Genomic DNA, 18,155 nt, shown 5'->3' on the forward strand with positions numbered 1-18,155 from the left:
CTTTCTTACATTGGTAACATTAGTGTTGACAGCAGCAGATCTCGCTGACCAGCTTCACTGTGTCTGACACTCTTGCACTGCATAAACATAGCTGTGTCAAGAGGGCAGGGCAGTTGAGATACTTTCCCAACAGCCTCTCACACCCACATGCACACACGCTGATAAGCAACCACTTCCTCAGATAGTAACACACACACACACATAAACACACGCTCACCCGAACACATGCATCCTTAAGTGTGTTCACACATCCTCGTCCCCGAGGTCTCCACCTTGTCACATAAACAAGCTGTGAGGGTGATAATGGTCTGCATGCTTTGTGTCTTGTGCTCAGATTTTGGCGCACGTATGTGATGTGTAATCGCAATCATGTGTGCAGGGTGGGTTTAGGCTATACACACTCACTTAAAAGTCATGTCAATTCAGGCACTAAAATTTAACTTCCTGTTCTAAAAAAAAAAGTCTGGTTTAGAGGAAGAAATTAAGAAAAGCATTCTACAACAGCAGCCCCATGCTTCCTCTTTAGATGGCTTCTACACAGTACACTGCTGTTGAATTACAAAGTCACTAAATTGAAATAAAAACTTAAAAAACATCAACTACTGTATGACCTTCTTTAAAGGACTTTGACAGCTAGTGCCACTCACACACAATTACAGCAGCGTAGGATGCTGCCCATTCAATACCACCATAAAATACAAAGCAGGAGGAAACCAGGAACTGAATTCCCTACCAATGAACTGTAGCTCTTTAGCTAGGAAGGTCTGCCGCTGGGGGAGTGTTTAACTGGTGTTTTACAGCCGTTTGAATGACTGTATTCCAGTAACAACCTGTACATTACTACATTCTAACAGCACTAATAAAATTAATGTTATTCTCTACGCTAGCTGCAGTACTCACAGGTAGTTGAAAATCTATAAATCTATCACTCCCTTTGCCTTGCCGACAGAACCACATACACATACAGAACTTATCAAGGAGTTAATATTAACTAGTTAAAGGTGTTGTAAGCTGATACAGCGCTGTGGCTGGACCTGTGGAGTCAACACCAGAAAGCACAGCTGTCTATATCTGTTAGGTAGCAGCTTTTGCAGTCAACACATGCTCTCTGCCAACTGCACGTTACCATGATGTGTGTGTGTGTGTAAAAGTAACTGTGAGGGCAACAGGAGAAAGAGAGGAGAGGGGTTAATAGATGTTTTTTTTCTCAAAAATAGCTTCAGATCATTCGTTTTTGGGTTTTTTTCCCTAATCCTCACAAACTTGTTGACCGTGACAGTTTAGACTGTTTCTCTAACCCAGCAACAACATCTGCATCTCTCATCACCCATGGCAACCCGCTGGGGCTACCACAGACTGCAGGCAGATTAGACCAGCTGCCTGCATGACTGACAGACTCACTGGCTGCTAAAATTCACACATATTCATGTAAAGTCATGAACATATTATATATACACATTGACAGCAATGATGCCATGTCACACACAGGGACAGCAGCCTCCATGTCCCATCATGTTAGCTTCAGGATTAAAGGAATATTTCAGAATGTAACATGAAAAACAGTAATTGAACTGAATTAAGCTACTCCAATTGTTCTGTTGCTTTCTTTTTTAATTTAATTTTTAATCTTTGCCCTTCTGTTTACAGTCAAACTATGACAAACAGACAAGAAATGAGCGCCATCAGCATCATGCTCTTCCTATTATATCCACAAAGTCACTTGCTGTTTCCAGTTCAGTTCTGTTTGCGATATGTTAGAGGCTTGTTCAAAAACAACTGTACCTCAGCCAAAGTTAGCACTGCATCCTATCCTATATCCACAGACTCTTCTCTGCTGCTCACAACACAACTCTTCCTCTGGGTCTAAAAGGCGAAGGGTGGATGAACAGATGGATCTGAGAAAGACAGCCCCACCCTCTCAGCTATCAGATGCAACACCCTTATAGCACTGTTACAGCAGAGCTCTGTCAGATCCATTACAGGTACTAGAACATGGCACACTGGTTGATATTTACGCTGACACACATCGGTATTTGATACTTCAGTCAATACTGTTTTGGCTTTGTCTCTGGGTTATGAAAGATTGTGGTGAAATATGGTACATGTGGGAGTAAATCTGCTATAAATAAGACATGAAAATGTAGACGTTTCAGAGATGCAGAGTCTACAAAAGTGTTTCTACTGTTATGTGAAGTTGTAAAATCTTCCTAAACTAGATGTAACATGTATTGAAATAAAATTCTAGAGTAGTTGTGTCTGACTACTGAAACTGCCAAATGCTTTTATCTGATCTTGAACCCCTCTAAGTTTAAAATGTTTAATGAATTCTTGATTATATTTTTGATAGCAGGATAGGATGATATCACCTGTAAAACAGGACAATCAATAAATTGAACATCACTGACTTCTAAATGTGTTTGTTCACCTTCAAGCTTTTTCAAACTCAGCATTATGAAAGTTCACCAGACAGCTAGCCCTGATACATCTGTTCATTTCTAAATCTTGTGAAACTTCATTATAAAAAGGGAAATGGCATGTAAGTCAGTTAACACACTAATCCAACCCAAACAAGCCCAAACTAATCTGAACACAACATTATACCGTATATCAAATTACTCCCAGTATCAGACTACCTGGTTAAATCAAAATGCAGACTTACCTTAACAACAGCAGCTAAAACATGTGAGCCCTCTCTGTCTCTGTCTTCCTCTTATTCTTACCTCCCTTCTCTATTTAGAAAAGGACTTCCCTCTCTTGTGCTTATAATCTCCTTTTTGCCATTTAACGCCTAAAGCTTAAACAGGAAAGTCAAGTCAGGCAGCAAACTAAATCGTTTGTCAGAACAGAACAGGTCATTCCAGTGTGCATGTGTCTCCACAAAACACACACAGATTCTCTAACACTGTCTAAGTTTTGTTTTCTGTCTCAGCTTGACAGTTGACTGTTAACATTACACATAAACACTAAAGTCTAAAACAGAAAGAAATGTGTGACTGAATGTGGCTTTGACAAACACATACACCAGTGACAACTGTGAGAACTGACATCAAGAACTTTTATTTCCTACCCTTGAAATAACTGTATATGTTTAACCACCACCACCTGATCTCTGACCCTAAACACATGTGCTAACCATTTAAAATGGTTCTTTATGTGCTTCACCTTTCTATTCATGAAAGGATGTTCTGTCTGCATATATAAATTCAAGAACATATGCTAAACAGCTGCAGAGCACAATAGCTCCTAATGTGCCAGGATGTATGTGTGCCAGGTGCACAAATTCCCTATTTCCATACCAGTGTGTCCACCCAGCAGACTCCTGTTTATAACCACTGTACAGGAGGGGCAAGGCCAATAACTACGTTGTGTAGCAACAACATGTAGTCTGTGCAATCAAATGCGATTTTTTTTTTTTTTTGTATTAATGAGTAATGCATTATCCAGCACAGCTGAGGATGAGATAGCCTGGCATTAGAGCTGTGACTAAATTATGAAATATCATTTTCATTGCATGGATTTTCCCATGGTTCAGCTCTGAGGTTTGAGTTATGTGATTGACACCATGATTACACCAAAACATATTATATTTTTGCTTACGAATCTGCAGGATTTGCAGTTAAGTCAGTGTAGTGTATTACTTAAATATTTAATTTTTTAGGCTTCAGAATAATCTGTGGTTTGTTCACACATTTTTACAACCTTGTGGATGGATTTGATGTCGACTGTGATTGTAGGAAATTATAAGGTTCATAACTTCTTTACCAGTGTGACACTGATGATGAATATCTGACCATTAGACCACTCTGGCTTACAGCGAAATTGTGGGTTGCCGATTAATAATTACCAGAAATCAACCACACATCAAGAGGAAAATGAATGTTTTCTACTTGAGTTACATTTCTGTCATGTATCGTGGTCTTTTATTTTTCCTGCCACGGCCTGACTATATTTCAATCAATCAGCTCTTTCTGTCGTTCTCACCGTGAGCAAACTTTATCCTTCCCATTCCTGTCCTCCTCTCAGCGCTATCTCCCTCTGTGTTGTCTTCAGCAGATTCAATAATGATGGCTTAGTTCAAGGTGACATACTGCAGAGCGTGGCTCCCTCTCGCAGGAGCCATCATCTGTTTCTTGTATATCACTCTGGTAATCTGCCTCGTTGCAATACATACCTCTCTTTTATCATGCTCGAGGAAAAATGGAAAATATCTTCAGAGATGCCGTGTGAGTAATGAATGTCTGAAAACATCACAACTTACAATCTCGTATAAATGTTTTCTCCATATGTGCAGTGCAATGATATGTCACCATATCAATCAGTGTGAAAAACACCTGAGAAATTTGATCTTCTATAGTCTGACGGATTTAATTGGGACTCATTATTCAGCTTGCTTTTTTTTTTCAATTTGCAGAGTCACAGCTTTGGCTAAACTTTCCTTTGACGACAGTTTGATTGAACTTGGCAATTTCTGGTCAGGATTCCATTAGCTGAAGAATAAAGCATTAAAGTAACCTTTTCCTTCTGTAGTTGGTCATGAATCAGTCTTCACCACACGATAATTCAATTGCATTTCCTTTTTATAACACAACCTTATTTGGCATCAGAGACCAAGCCCGAAGACTCCAAGTCGCAGCAGAGCTACAAGTAAAAGCAGCATAATGAGAGAATATGACACCTAGTAAGATAAAGACCTTGAGAAATAACTTAGGGGCCTGGGCGGACAATCCCTCCCGCCACACAGAGCAGGAACAATGTCCAAGTTAGTTCTCTAGACTCAGCTAATGTTCATAAAGAATAAAAAGCAGAGTAATGAGTTCAGCAGTCTTGAGAAGAAATTTAAAGTCAAAATTTGAAGTATATTTAGAGCACAGTTCAGTTCCTGCATGAGCTTTGGGCTCTTATTCTCTCTGCTTTCAGCTGCAACCCAACAAACATCAAGCAGATGAAAAAAAAGTATTACATCACCCAAATCTGAAGTCAGCACAACTGGGAAGAGTGGGGTTCAATTTATACAATGACATCACCATGTTTACTCTCTCTGAGTGCAATATTGGAAATAAATTATGGAGAGTCTTACTTAAATAGAGGTTGCACTAAATTGAATTTGGATAGCCTTGATGACCCTGAGTTTACACGCTTTACAAAATGACACAAAACATAAGTGCCCAACCTGTGGAGCATGTATTTCATTATTCAAATATAGTGTATCTACATAGATATTTAGATGGATATAAATTGAATCTTTCAAATTGTCATTTTATTTAAAAAAAAAGGCTGTCAGAGTATAATTTAAGTGTAGAGTGGACGAGAAAATAGTACCATGGATGTTGTGACATTAAACCATACATCAGACATAAAGACCTGGCTTTGCTTTCAGTGTAGTTATGTAATATGTCATGTTGTGAACTTTTAGTTCTTGTGACATTTTGTCACTGAACTGCTTTGCTTGCTGAAGCGATTTCTTAATGAGGGTAATCAGAATCAATAGATTTTCTTGTAGGCCTGAAGGTCTAAAGGGCAAAATGAAATGAAAAAGTCAGTAAATCAATGTCTATTTAAAAATATGTGTGTGTACAGATGAACAGCCAACCATATGTGTGTCTCCTACCTTCATGCTGGGCGGTGCAGTGCGGGGTGGTGAGGGGGGACATTCTCCCAAAGGGACATTGGAGATGTTCAACAGCTCCTGTTTCCTGGAGAGAAAAAGGACAAAACAAAGAAGAAACAAAGTTGATTTACTGATGGTTATGACCACAAAAGTGTTCCACATTTGATCAAAGGTCACGCATCCTCATTTGTTAATGTAGGACATTTTGGCTGTAATTTGTTTAGGCTGATACACGTCCTGTCCTTTTAGTATAGATAAAGGACATGGTTTAACCACTATTTCCCCCCTAAAACAGTCATTATTTTTGCCCAAATTCGCAAAAATTCCCTTGAGTTATACAAGTGCGTGTGTGTTGCTTTGCATATGATATAGTGACCACTTCCTGCTTTTGCATTGGTTTGAACCCTTCAGTCTCATCCCTCGTTGACTGTGTGTAACTGCTGTGGATGTCTCGTTTTTGCAAAATGTGTGTTTCCTCAATTCCTCTTTCAGGAACTAGACCTGAGCAAAAGAGGCAATGAGGGAAATAATGAGAATGATGCAATAATTTTATTTTTATCAACAGTTCCCCTCAAGAAACTAAAATCAACGGTTAACAAGTATTGTCCGTGTAGCCATGGCCTAGTAAGCTCTCAAACACCACTGTTATATATTAAAGACCAACAAAGAAAACCCAAACTATTAAAAACACATAAAAGATATACATTTACAGTATTGCATTCATAGATGTAATTTCAAAGGTACTAATTATCAGCCCTAATTTGGTCAGCTATATGTAAAGCTAACTCAACAGCTAAATAACCAGCTAACTGTACAGCTATCAAACTGCTACATGAAAACAGGGCTGGAATTGAACAACTGAACTGCTAAATAAAAAGCTGAAATTAACTGCAAAAACATAACATTAAATAGCAGACAGATCACATCTGGTACTATTCTGGATTTCACTCAAAATATCACCAGTATTATGGCAACAGGTTTGGATCCTATTTTATAATTAGACAGTTCTCAGCAGCAGGTGAGTAGTGAGAATTTATTCACTGTAAGTTTTTTCACTGCTGTTAGTCTGGTAGTTCATATATGTGGTTGGGCTATAACATACTTTAAACAAGGAGTCATACAATTACAATGCAGTCTGTTTCTTTAACTTTTTAATTTTCTACAATCCAGGGTTTCAAACTGAACCACAGAGCCTGTTAAAAAACATGCAGTGAAGTATTAGGTAGGTCTCCGCTGTTTTAATATGCTCTCTGGAGTCCCAGGGGGGGGGGCTGTCAAGCAGACTTGAAAAGTCATTTGGGGTTAGAATCCTCTTCCCCCTTTTTTTTTTTACACTTTTTACTTAGAGGCATGAGTGCACACTAATGATGCCAGATGTTAAACGTTTAGCTGTCAGGGTGAGACAGCAGGAGGGTTATTTTGACCCCAGAAATCTATTCTGATCAAATTCAATAGTTTTCTGAAGTAGCAACTTCAGATATGATGATTGGTGATGGACATCTCTCATCCTGAATATATGATCAAAAAATCTAAAAAGTTTATGAGCACATAAAAGATAAAAAAGGGAGCTCAGGTGCAGTAATCTGTCTCCAGCCCTGCTATGGAGCTGCAGAGAGCACTTCAAACCACAGACACCAGTATCCATTTATCATTGCCTCTACTCCAGTAGGGCTTGTTGGTTATAAATTGGCAGTCATTTATAACCTATAGCTTGTTGCTTTACAATATCATGTGAGACCCTTTTGTCCTTGTCCTGCATATAAATGTTGCGTGAAATGTTTAAATTGCAAAAATGAATGTGGTACCGTGTGTGGATTCATTTTGCTATCTGGGTTTCTACCGGAGTGTTAAGCTGTAATTGATCACTTCAGATTTAGTAGATGGAAGAGCAAGCCGAGAGATTTAATTGAGTGTTTATGTGAAATGAATATGCCACTTCTTTCCTTTCATTAGCTGAAACCATAATAGCTTGATCTCTATTCTCTGATGTAGCTATGTCAAGTGGTTGTGAGCAGAAAAGCTTTCAATCAGACACTGTAAAAATGTGAAATATGAGCTTGAGGTAGCGATAGCTTGCTGATGTGGAGCTCTGAATGGTAACAAAAAAAGCTCTGGTATGGCATACATGATGCACCAAATGATGGCTTCATTCTCACTAACAGTTCCTCCCCTCTCTGGTGAATTCAATAAGTAACTATTTTAATCCTTGACTGTTCAAGTCTTAAAATGTCTACTGAGGATCAAAGACTCCCAAACAAAGGTGAAAAATCACAGCCAAAGCACACTGGAGTCTTCATTAACCACTTCAGACCGAACCTAAACCCTGATTCATTTTTTGGCAAGTTCTTCCCACAGGCTCAGCATTCACACAATGTACCACTGTGTCCCCTTGTCTATGTAATACTGCAGCATGTTAGCTCACAGTGGTCAAGGGTGGACAATGTTGGAATGAGCGTCACACACCAAAACAGACTGAGAGAGTTTACAGTGCTGGATGTTGTTCATTGTTCTTTCTCTTTGTTCTCATCAGCCTGACGTAAAGAGGACAGCGTGTGTTTTCGACCACTGACCTGTGAAAAGCAAAAGCTTGTTCAGACCACTGTCCCTGGGGCGGATCCCCGCTGTGTGTCTCTACATGACGACACCTTTCTTGCTGACTTACACGCTTACTCACACCTGCACACAGAGATGCTTTTTGCAGAGGAAAATTGTGTGTGTGTCCGTGAGAAAGGGAGGGAAAGACGAGGAGCTGCCGTCCTTGCCATCTGGGCTGTCTCTGCGGTGATGAAACAACAGCTACGTCACAGCTACTGACTCCCACCCAGGAAGGGAGGGAGGGAGCAAAGAAACAATTTGGGAAGAATAGGTCATGGAGAAAGTGAGTCGGGGAGGGGAAGTATGGAAAGAGGGCTAAATGAGAATGTGCAGTCTCTACAGGACAATTCACACAAGCCCTTCTGAGTTTGTCCGTCATTCGACCCTCTCATGAAAATGCACTTCTATGTTTATACATATATCAATCCACACTGACGCAGAGACTTGCAAATGTGACGTAATCATCATAGGCAGTCAGTTTAATAGCACAAATCTCCTGTTGTTTCTATGCTGTGAACTTATTAACTGTAATGAGTAATCATGTTCCCATGTTTTACCATAGTGGGCGGCAGAATTACACCGTTAGTGCCAATAGTGAATAAAATCAATGAATCATTAAATTAAATAACCCTGTTTTCTGCCTGTAGCTATACTCCTCATGGGGCCTATTTGAAAACTATTTTTGGTCAAAGTCAGTGTGGATTGATTGGACTGCTTCATTTGAATGCTTCATTAGTGCTTACATGCCTCTCACATCTAAATTTTGAGGGTGGATATCTGGTAAGGAAAGTGGTTTGCTTAAGAACATCATCAAATGGCATAATATGTAACATTGAGGCAAAGACAAAAAGGTAGAGTGAGGCAGGAGAAGTGGATTCTGGTGAAGGAGAGTGAGGTAAAGGAAAGAATATGGGAAAACAAGAAAAAAGACAAAGAATGCTGAAAGGGGAACCAATGGGAGACAAAGATACAAAGTGGAGTAACACTAGTAGGGTATCGTGTTGTTAGTGTTAAAAACAGTCTTTTTAGCCATGCTGCTAACATCTAGGGATGGCAATGACAGTCGCCAGTCCTGCACTGCGGTCCAGACTATTTATCTCAACATTTTTTGGATGGGTTACAAAACAACATTCGTGTTCCCCAATCTTAATGATGTGTCCTCTAGCACCACCATAAGGTTCACATCTCTGCTTTTTAGTCAAATGTCTTGACAACTGTGAGATGAATAACCATGAAATTTGGTACAGAAATGCATGTCCCCCTCAGAATTAATTGTAATCACCCTTAACCTTTTATCTAGTGCTATCGTCAGGCCTTTTTTTACATGTCCAATACTGCACTTTTTGTGTAGCGCTAATTAGCTAATGTTAGCTTGCTAACTCGCTAAATTAAGATGGTGTACATGGTATTCATTAGCATGTTAACATAGTCACTTTGAGCATGTTAGCATGCTGATGTTAGCACTTAGCTCAAAGCACCACTGTGCCTACGTAGAGAAAAAGTGGGCTGTAAACACCACTTCATAAGATGGGCTTTGAGCAATCAATCTGGGCTCTCCTTGATCAGGGGTGACTTTTCTTTGTTTTGTTGATGCCTTCATTGTTGGCTTTGAGGAAGTAAGCAAGCCAGACCGTTAAATGAAATTATAAGGTCAAAGTACATTCAAACCTCTGGCTCCCAGCCGCCACAAACAACGCATGGCAGTAATATCCCGGTGAGCCAAAGTGCAGCGGCTGCCACACAATTATATTATTTCAGTGCACAGTAAAAAGTGACTGTGTGGAACATGCGGCAGCTGTGCGGGTTTGTCCGACTCTCTGGCTGGGTGCTCTGCCAAGAACAGTGAAGTCACCTCTGAAAAATTCATTCATCCACAACAATAAACATGCTCTTTAAAGGATTTTAGGAAATTGCTGTTGTTGGGTGAATTTCCTCAAATGAATGAACAAAGTGTAACTCTATCACCTGGAGCTAAGATTAAGTGGTTGTAAAGCTGCTGGGCAAAAAATAGGGCAGATCTTGCTCCACATTTACATCCAAACTAGCACAAGATGTACCTTTCTTGTACAGCAGCATGTCTATAATCCTGCTGGCATTTGGCTGGCACTAATTATGGTTGATTCAACAGTAATTACATCTACACAGTCATCATGTTTATCTAATGATGCCGGTAATGTGCGTGTTTGTGTGTGTGAGAGAGAGCGAGCGGGAGAGATTGTAATACATCTCAGTTATTTCATGTATTGATTACACCCCTGAGATAAGGTTAGCGGACACAGAGATAGACAGGAAAAGAGTGATAGAAAGTGTGTGTGTGATGGACAGCGCACATCCCTACATGATGGATGGATCACAGGAAAAGGAGACAGGAAGATGAAAACATGAAATTAGGGGATGGACGGTGCAGAGAGGATAAAAATAAAAAAACGGATGACAGAGACAAAGAGTGAGGAGAGGGTGAACTGAGGGTCGCGGGTATGAAGCCTATATCCCTGGGGCTTACTGCGCACTCCTGTTTCCAGTTGGGCTTCATATTTGTTATGAAACTTGATAAGGAGCCTGATCCTCATGCCGATTGGCCAATTACACAACTGATGGCTTCCCTAATGGAGTTAATAAAACAGTAATTGGAGACAGAGAAAAGGAGAAAGACAACAGCTGAAAAAGATAGAGAGCGTAGAGGGCCGGGAACATAAAAAGACAGCCTGCTGTGGGTAGAAACCATCAGCCCTGACATATATTAAAGTAGACTGAGAATAAAAAATGACATCCCACAGCAGAATCCTGTGCAATATTACATAATGGACATGGCAGTTGCAGCTCTGATAAGCACTTTGAGGGGGTATAAATAGAAGGTATGATGAGTATTGAATGTATTTAATCAATGGTGCTAAAGATTGACTCTTCCAGTTTTTTTTTTCCAAACTTTTAGCTATGCTAGTTCCATGGTTAAGGTCAGTCCAACCTAAAATATCTAAACAGCTATTAAATGGATTGGTATTAAATTAAAATAAGACATTTCTGGTCTCCAAAGGATGAAACCTACTGACTTTGGTGATCACTGTTTCTCTGGCGCCACAATGAGGTTGACATTTATTGTTTTGCGTGAAATATCTCCACAACAATTTGAAGGATCGCAATGAAATTTAGTACAGACATTCATGTTCCTCTCAGGATTAATTGCAATAAAACTATACATGAGTGCTACATTTGATTTCAATATTCTCTAATTTACTTTCACTGACCGGGATGCTCTTTTGCTGTCACTTTTTTCAGTTTCGCTACTGAATTTGTCATTTTTGTACCACTTGTTTTACTTCTAGACCATTGAGCTGTCCCTCCAAATGTAACTGGCCAATGGGGACACAGCCCTGTAAGACCTGCCTACACAAAAGCTTTATGTCAGAACTGAAAAATTCAGAAGTGAAACTGAAAAGTTCAGCAGTGAAACTGAAAAAAGTGACAGAGAAAGAATATTGTAATCAAGTGTAGCACTCTTGTACAGTTCTATTGTAAGTTTTATACTAAGGTCATTTTTTGGTTTCAATGTTTTTTTATTCACATACAATTTTATTTTTTGTTTGATTTTGGGAGATTTTGTTCAATTATTCAATTGTCATGAAACAAATCTAATCCCATCGATTGTGGAAAACTATAACTAAAGTTCATCTGTTATAATGTAGGATCAATTGAAGGGCTGTTTTCATGTCTTCCAACGCCCTTTAAACAGCAGTTTACATAGTGCTATATATCAGTTGTCAGTGCAAAGTCCACTCCACATGGAAGTAAGAAACCGATGTACTGTATGAGTCAGTCAGCTGTTGAACAGGAGAGCTCAGGCATCCAGGACATGTGCAGATATGTGGAGAGGTCAGAAGAGCAATAATTAGAAGGCAACTGCACTCTAAGTCACAAGCTGTTTCCTGTGGGAACGTCAAGCCTGGCCCTTTCTCTCTTACTGTGATATGAATAGATACGAAGATGACAGCGGACAGGAGATAAGACTGTCCAGCCAGACAACCTGAAACGCTCTCATTATCAATAAGAGGAAGAGATGTAGACAGACAGATAGTGAGGGGGTGAGGAGGAGCAGGAGAGCAACAGGTCTCTGCTGAGAAGAGCCATCACTGCTTTTATAAATTAATATATGCATTTGTACAAAAAAAATACTGGTCCTTTAACTACAGAGCTGGCATGTAGAAGTAAATAACCTTTTCATTTAGCAGTTCTGACTAAAGATAGACTGGAGCACTGAAAATGGATTTTGTGCATGTGTGAGTTTTGTTGCAGGTGTAAACACATTTCATTTAATTTCTATTTGAACACATTATACAAAGAAAAAACAACTAAACACACACTTCATTATTCACTTCCTTTCATTATCACTTCTTAATGTGACAGCCTGAAAACTATGTACGTGCACATACTGTGTGTGCAAACACACAAAACCTTGAAGTTGCTTGTGTTTTCTCTACCATGTTCATATTATTTTCTTGCCTTTTTAAGTAAAGAAAATGTACCTTATATCTTGCAATCAGTTAAATAATTAATTATTAACTCACATACAATACATTTTCCATAGTTTGCACACATGAGGGCAAACAAAAGGCAAATCTTTTAAATGTAAGTAATTTCTGATGTGATGTGATGTGATGTGCTGTTGCCTTTTGATCTCAAAAAGACTGCCTGTGTTGAATCTTAAACTCAAATAAACCTACAGAATTTCTGACGAAAGTTTCATCACTTAATCTTCCTAGCCTGCAGGCCCTCTAACATTTATGTCACCCACACAGCTCGAAAGACTCAATCTGTGCCTCTGTCAAACTGAGTACGTAGGGAATAAAAGTATGAATCAGCTTGCAGGATTGTCTGGGCTACAGCCATCCTCCTCTCTCTGTAATCCTTCATCTTTTCCAATTCTTCTCAATTTCTTCCTATTTGTCTCTTTCAACCTGTCATCTTGGTTCACTTTATCGCCTTCCTTCTCTGCCAACGTCCTCCCCCGTCCTCTCCTCTCCTCGCTCAATTATTTCTGTAATTAATCCAAGTGTTAGACTGCACCGACACCAGTGAAAGGCCTCGCCCTCTCCAGGCACACATCTGACACACACAGTCCCGCCCAAGGAAACTATGAGTATGTGTGTCATTCAGTTCCTCCCAAAGAAACCAGGTTAATTATACTCTAAAAAGTTTGTTACCCCAGATGATACTCCAATAGCTCACTGTAACATTTAACTGTGCTCTGTGAAACACTCACCAAGAACTGCAGCCAAATTATTGACTTAAACACTGACTTGAAAGATCACAAACGGGCTTCTCTGACACTCACACGCACAGGACATCTGTGACACTGAATTTACATCCAAACACCAAAGGGAAATACAACAAGCTGGTAAAAGGTTATGAACTGCAGCTTTTGTCTTAGCTTTGAAATGTCAGTGTTGTTTTCTGTCTGGCTGCCAGGAGACCTCTGATAGACATTTACGTGTACTTACTTCTCAGCAGCAGGGAGACACTGATAAAGGCCAAGGGCTGAATCATGTTTGTTTCTTTGTCTACGGTTGTGCATTATGCAGTTAATCACACTTTATTTGGATGGTAATTTGAATATTAGGTGACTATATCTGGCGCATTCACGTGGAGCCCTTTTATCTAGTAAACACCTGAATAATAGCTCATTCTGAATTTTAAAAAGTAGTGTGAACACCTGAAGAGATCAAGAGATGTAAGTGTTTCACACGTGTTTAAAATGATGAAAAGGTGTTATCTAAATGCTCTTTTCAATTACTTCCTGTTTTCAGAATATCTAGTCTAGGCATACACACGCTGATGTCATTCAAATTTGCTCTCCGGTAAAACGCTTCAGTCTCTCTTTCATATTTTGTCATTTGCAAACTCAAACAGCCACTCCTAATGTGTCAAGAGCTTTGGCAAATGACAAAAAATGAGCGTCTTTATTCGATGCGCTAATAAAGTGTGAACATGCATTTTAACATATTTTGTAAAAATGACCATTACTCTCTTTTGGTTCACTAGATCTAAGGGTCTGCATCAGGTTTGGATTAAACACATTTGATCTGAGTGAGCAGAGGTTTTTTCGTCCTTTGGCAAAGTACTGCATTGCAGTGGAAAACATAGTTGCCTGGCATCACCACTCTTGCTGTCATTTCACTGGAAATGCCATAAATCCTATCTAATCCTATTCATTTTCAGAGAGCCACTTCCTCTTTATCATTGCCCAATCTCACCCAGTCTCACTGACTTGAGTCGAAGGAAAAATAGAATTAAGCATCTGTCGGATGACATTAAATACTTCAGACTAGCTGATAGCCACACCAGAGCAGAAAGGAGAAAAGGAGAGCGATATGTAGACAGAAAGGGAAAGGCACAGAGTGAATGGATGTCAGACAGATCGCTGAAAGAGAGAAGGCCGCAGAGCGAGGTATGGGGAGAGAGAGAGAGAAAGAGAGAGAGAGAGAGAGAGAGAGAGAGAGAGAGAGAGAGAGAGAGAGAGAGAGAGAAAAAATAAATTAATCTCTGCAGACTAAAAATAGCGCTCTAAATCCCCAGTGCAAAGCTGGGTAAATAGGGCTGTCTTGGGTGGGTCTCTGGACACTTGTTAGAGACAATACTATCTCATCCGTTACACCCCGAGACGAGGCTGACTGTCATTAGCTCACACACACACACAGACAAACACACACATGTTTGTACAAACAGACAGCAAAGAGACATGTGAGTTCAAGTGCAATCAAATATGTGCATGTTGTGTGTGTGTGTGTGTGAGCCCGCTCATGGTCCCCTGCAGCTGCTAATCACAAAAGGAGTGACACGCACAAGTGGAACAAGGGAGAGTTTAAAAGAGGGAGTAAATGAGGGTAGAGAGGAAAAACAGGGAGAGACGGTGGAATGGAAATACAAGTGAGTCAGTGAATAAAAAGTGGTTGTGTTGAACAGCAGGAGAAGGAGGAGGAGGGTCTGACAGTTAGAGGAGGGAAGGCACTACACAACAAGGAAAAAGTGTGTAAGGTGGTCAAGAAAACACAGACAGCACTTAAAACATCAGCTGTAGTTCATCTGTCCAGCCATGTTCTCACTCTGTACAAGAGCAAATGTTCAGAATCTTCCACCAGCTGCAGTAATGTTTTTTAAAGATTACTTACAGGCAGGCACCATTTTTTAAATTTCTGCAGAGTAACGACAAAGAGTTCAAATGAAAAGAATAAATAGCCTTGCCACTATACAAATGCAAATGCAGAGGAAAATATGTATCTTATCTTACAAAGTTTCACAAAGGAACCCTTCATGAAACCCTTCCCCTGCTCATCCAATCATAGCTTGGCAACTGTAACTAGGCACAACAGACCTGTCTAGCATTGGATTTGTCTTCATAACAAAACAGGATGCGTGGGGAGGGTCTTGTCTTTTTACTTAGCCTTTCCAAAACCTTTTATTAAAAAGGTAAAAAGTTAGAGACAGCAACCAACTCATGGAGTTAGCTTGATTAGCTGGCCAGCTATGGCTGATATAAATCTGCCAGTGACAGTTGTTTTATATTAGTCAAGAATTAGATCTTGCTTGTGCACTTCTGTCTGAAATCGAGGACCAACTGTTTCAAAAATTTCTATTATAAGAAATGGAGCAGTAAATCTGTCACTGTTATCATTGTAAACTGCCTGTGTGCCGCATGAGAGCAGAAACCTTGACAAGCGGTCAGATAAACACAAAATATCAATTATGCATCTTTTTTTTGTGTGTGTGTCAATTTTAGCAATTTTAGCTTGCTTATTTGTTTTATTGAATCGGTAAAAACTGAAAATAAAAAGTAGAGATGCTGTGTTGTGTGACTGGGTGTCTGTGTCATTTCTTCTGGACCGCTGCCTGGCTGACTGCAGTTTCACTGGCGGGTTACTCCTGATGGTTTTTAGCTATGACCAGCTGCTAGTGTAATTTTATTCTGTCAGATGTTCAGTCCCAAACATTGCAACAACCACATGGCAAGTGCTGAGCTGGTCAATTTAGAAAAGAGATGCAGCTTCACAATTACTATGCAAACTTGATTAAAAAGTAATGTTGTGTTGTAAGTGTGCTCCCCAAGGAGGAACAACATTCAATTTGTGTCTAACCATTTACATTTCTGCTGCTATGCTCTGCGGCAGGCGCTCCTGAACATCTCCATATCAAGGACCCTCAAACTGATATGTAACCACTAAGTAGTGTTCGATGAGTTTTTCTCTTAAGGGACCACAACTGTTGAGATACTTGCAAAACTGTCAAATCAAATCAATCTTTCTAGTCCAAAGGGAAATGTGATGTGCAGACAGAGTTTAAAACATCAGAGAAAACAAATCAGACAACCACACAAAACTGTAGGAGCATGAAGTGCAAAATGCATATGTGGAAAATGCTGTATCACAGCACAAAAAGAGGCAAGGAGAGGTTATCTATAATGTTTTCCAAATTCATGGCCACTGATACCAAGACAACCTTTGGGCTGTTTGTCCTCTGTAGAGTTGACCTGAAGACAAGAGCTCAAACTCTTGTGCTGGATGGTCGGGACAGTCAGGATAGATCTGCTATAAATGTCCCTGAGCAAGGTCTGACTCATTCCAACAATGTCTTACCACATTAACAAGCCTTTTCTTTGTGACTGTGTAAAGATGCCAGACAACGATAAATAAAGATGAGACTGTTTCTACTATAGACCGTCTATAAAAGTCATTGTAATGTAGCTGGAAAAACATTTAGAGTTCATTTTTCTTGAAGATATTGCTTCACTTTTGGAGAATCTTCATTGATCTTAAAGCACAGTTTCTTTTTTCATTGCAGCAATAGAGGACAACTTTTTAAATTAAGTACTCGCGTCCTTAGTTATATGATTATTCGCTTTTTTTGCAGAGAGTTAGATGAGAAGATCAACACCACTATTCAATATGAAGCTAGAGTCAGCAGCCTGTTAGCTTAGCTTAGCATAAAAACTGGAAACAGGGGGAAACAGCTAGCCTGGCTCTGTCCAAAGGAAAGAAAATTCATCTATCAGTACCCCTAAAGTTCACAAATTAAAACGTTATAGAGCCATACTTGCCATTTCCCACTGTTCAGAGTCTTTATCCTAAACTAAGCTAAGCTGCTGCTGTCTGTAACCTTATATTTATCAAACCTGTCTTCAAATAAACATATTTAAGATTCTGTTTATCATGTTAAAATCAAGGTTGTCTTCAAACAAATGCTTTGCTGGTGGAAGTCTATTTCATAGAGTATTTTTAAGAAACAAGTGGCTGTATTGGAGATTTGGAGGTCCTTTAAGTCCTTGCTTTTGATACTGAAGTGAACTGTCCATGAAACTTGGTATCAGACAGGCTTTCAACGGTATTCCCCTTAAAAAAATTTGCCTTGAACCTCTCACTGCTGGAAAAAAACAAACGACCCTGACAACTAGATGACATGCTAATAAACGAGCACAAAAGGAGGTTTGCTTTGTTTACAGCAATGAGTCAGGCTAACTCCTAATTAAAATACACTAAGTGGATTTTTTTTGGATCATTTTAAAATGGGTATCCACAAACGTCCCTGAAACATTTGAATTGTAGATGAAAAAGCCTTCAATAAGACATGAAGGCAAAACTGCACAAAGAACAATATGTATCCTCATAAATGTATTTAAAGCTATAATATGTAACTATTCTGCATTAAAATGTCTATAAACAATTAGACCTATGTTTAATATTTTGTTAAGTTATGTACTTACATTATCCCAAATGTTTCCGACAATTTTCAGACCCAGGAAAATCCTGGCAACAATCATTTCCTGTAAAGCCTCGCAGCAAAGAGAATTAACTGAAGCTTTTATTGGAAGCTATTGAATGGATGTCTCTCATTATAGTCACTGGTACAATAGCTTACAGTGTCTTGGTTTAGTTTACAGTTAAGGTTGGCAGTTCTTCTCTACAGC

The 18,155-nt window shown here is 39.4% G+C and overlaps 1 protein-coding gene across 9 annotated transcripts in view; it reads right to left on the reverse strand.

The window, feature by feature from the left end:
- Window positions 1–18,155, reverse strand: part of rap1gap2a (RAP1 GTPase activating protein 2a) — an 83,435-nt gene that overhangs the window by 16,290 nt on the left and 48,990 nt on the right. For 7 of the 9 annotated variants that reach the window (XM_042413878.1, XM_042413876.1, XM_042413871.1 and 4 more), the window contains one exon: window positions 5,609–5,693. In XM_042413878.1, the coding sequence (XP_042269812.1) occupies window positions 5,609–5,693 (85 nt within the window). Of the gene's footprint in view, window position 1; window positions 5,242–5,608; window positions 5,694–18,155 lie in introns of those variants that run through there. The other 2 variants (XM_042413874.1, XM_042413875.1) reach the window with 2 other exon arrangements.

Source organism: Thunnus maccoyii, chromosome 6 (assembly GCF_910596095.1).
Source record: "Thunnus maccoyii chromosome 6, fThuMac1.1, whole genome shotgun sequence".
Lineage (NCBI taxonomy): Eukaryota > Metazoa > Chordata > Actinopteri > Scombriformes > Scombridae > Thunnus > Thunnus maccoyii.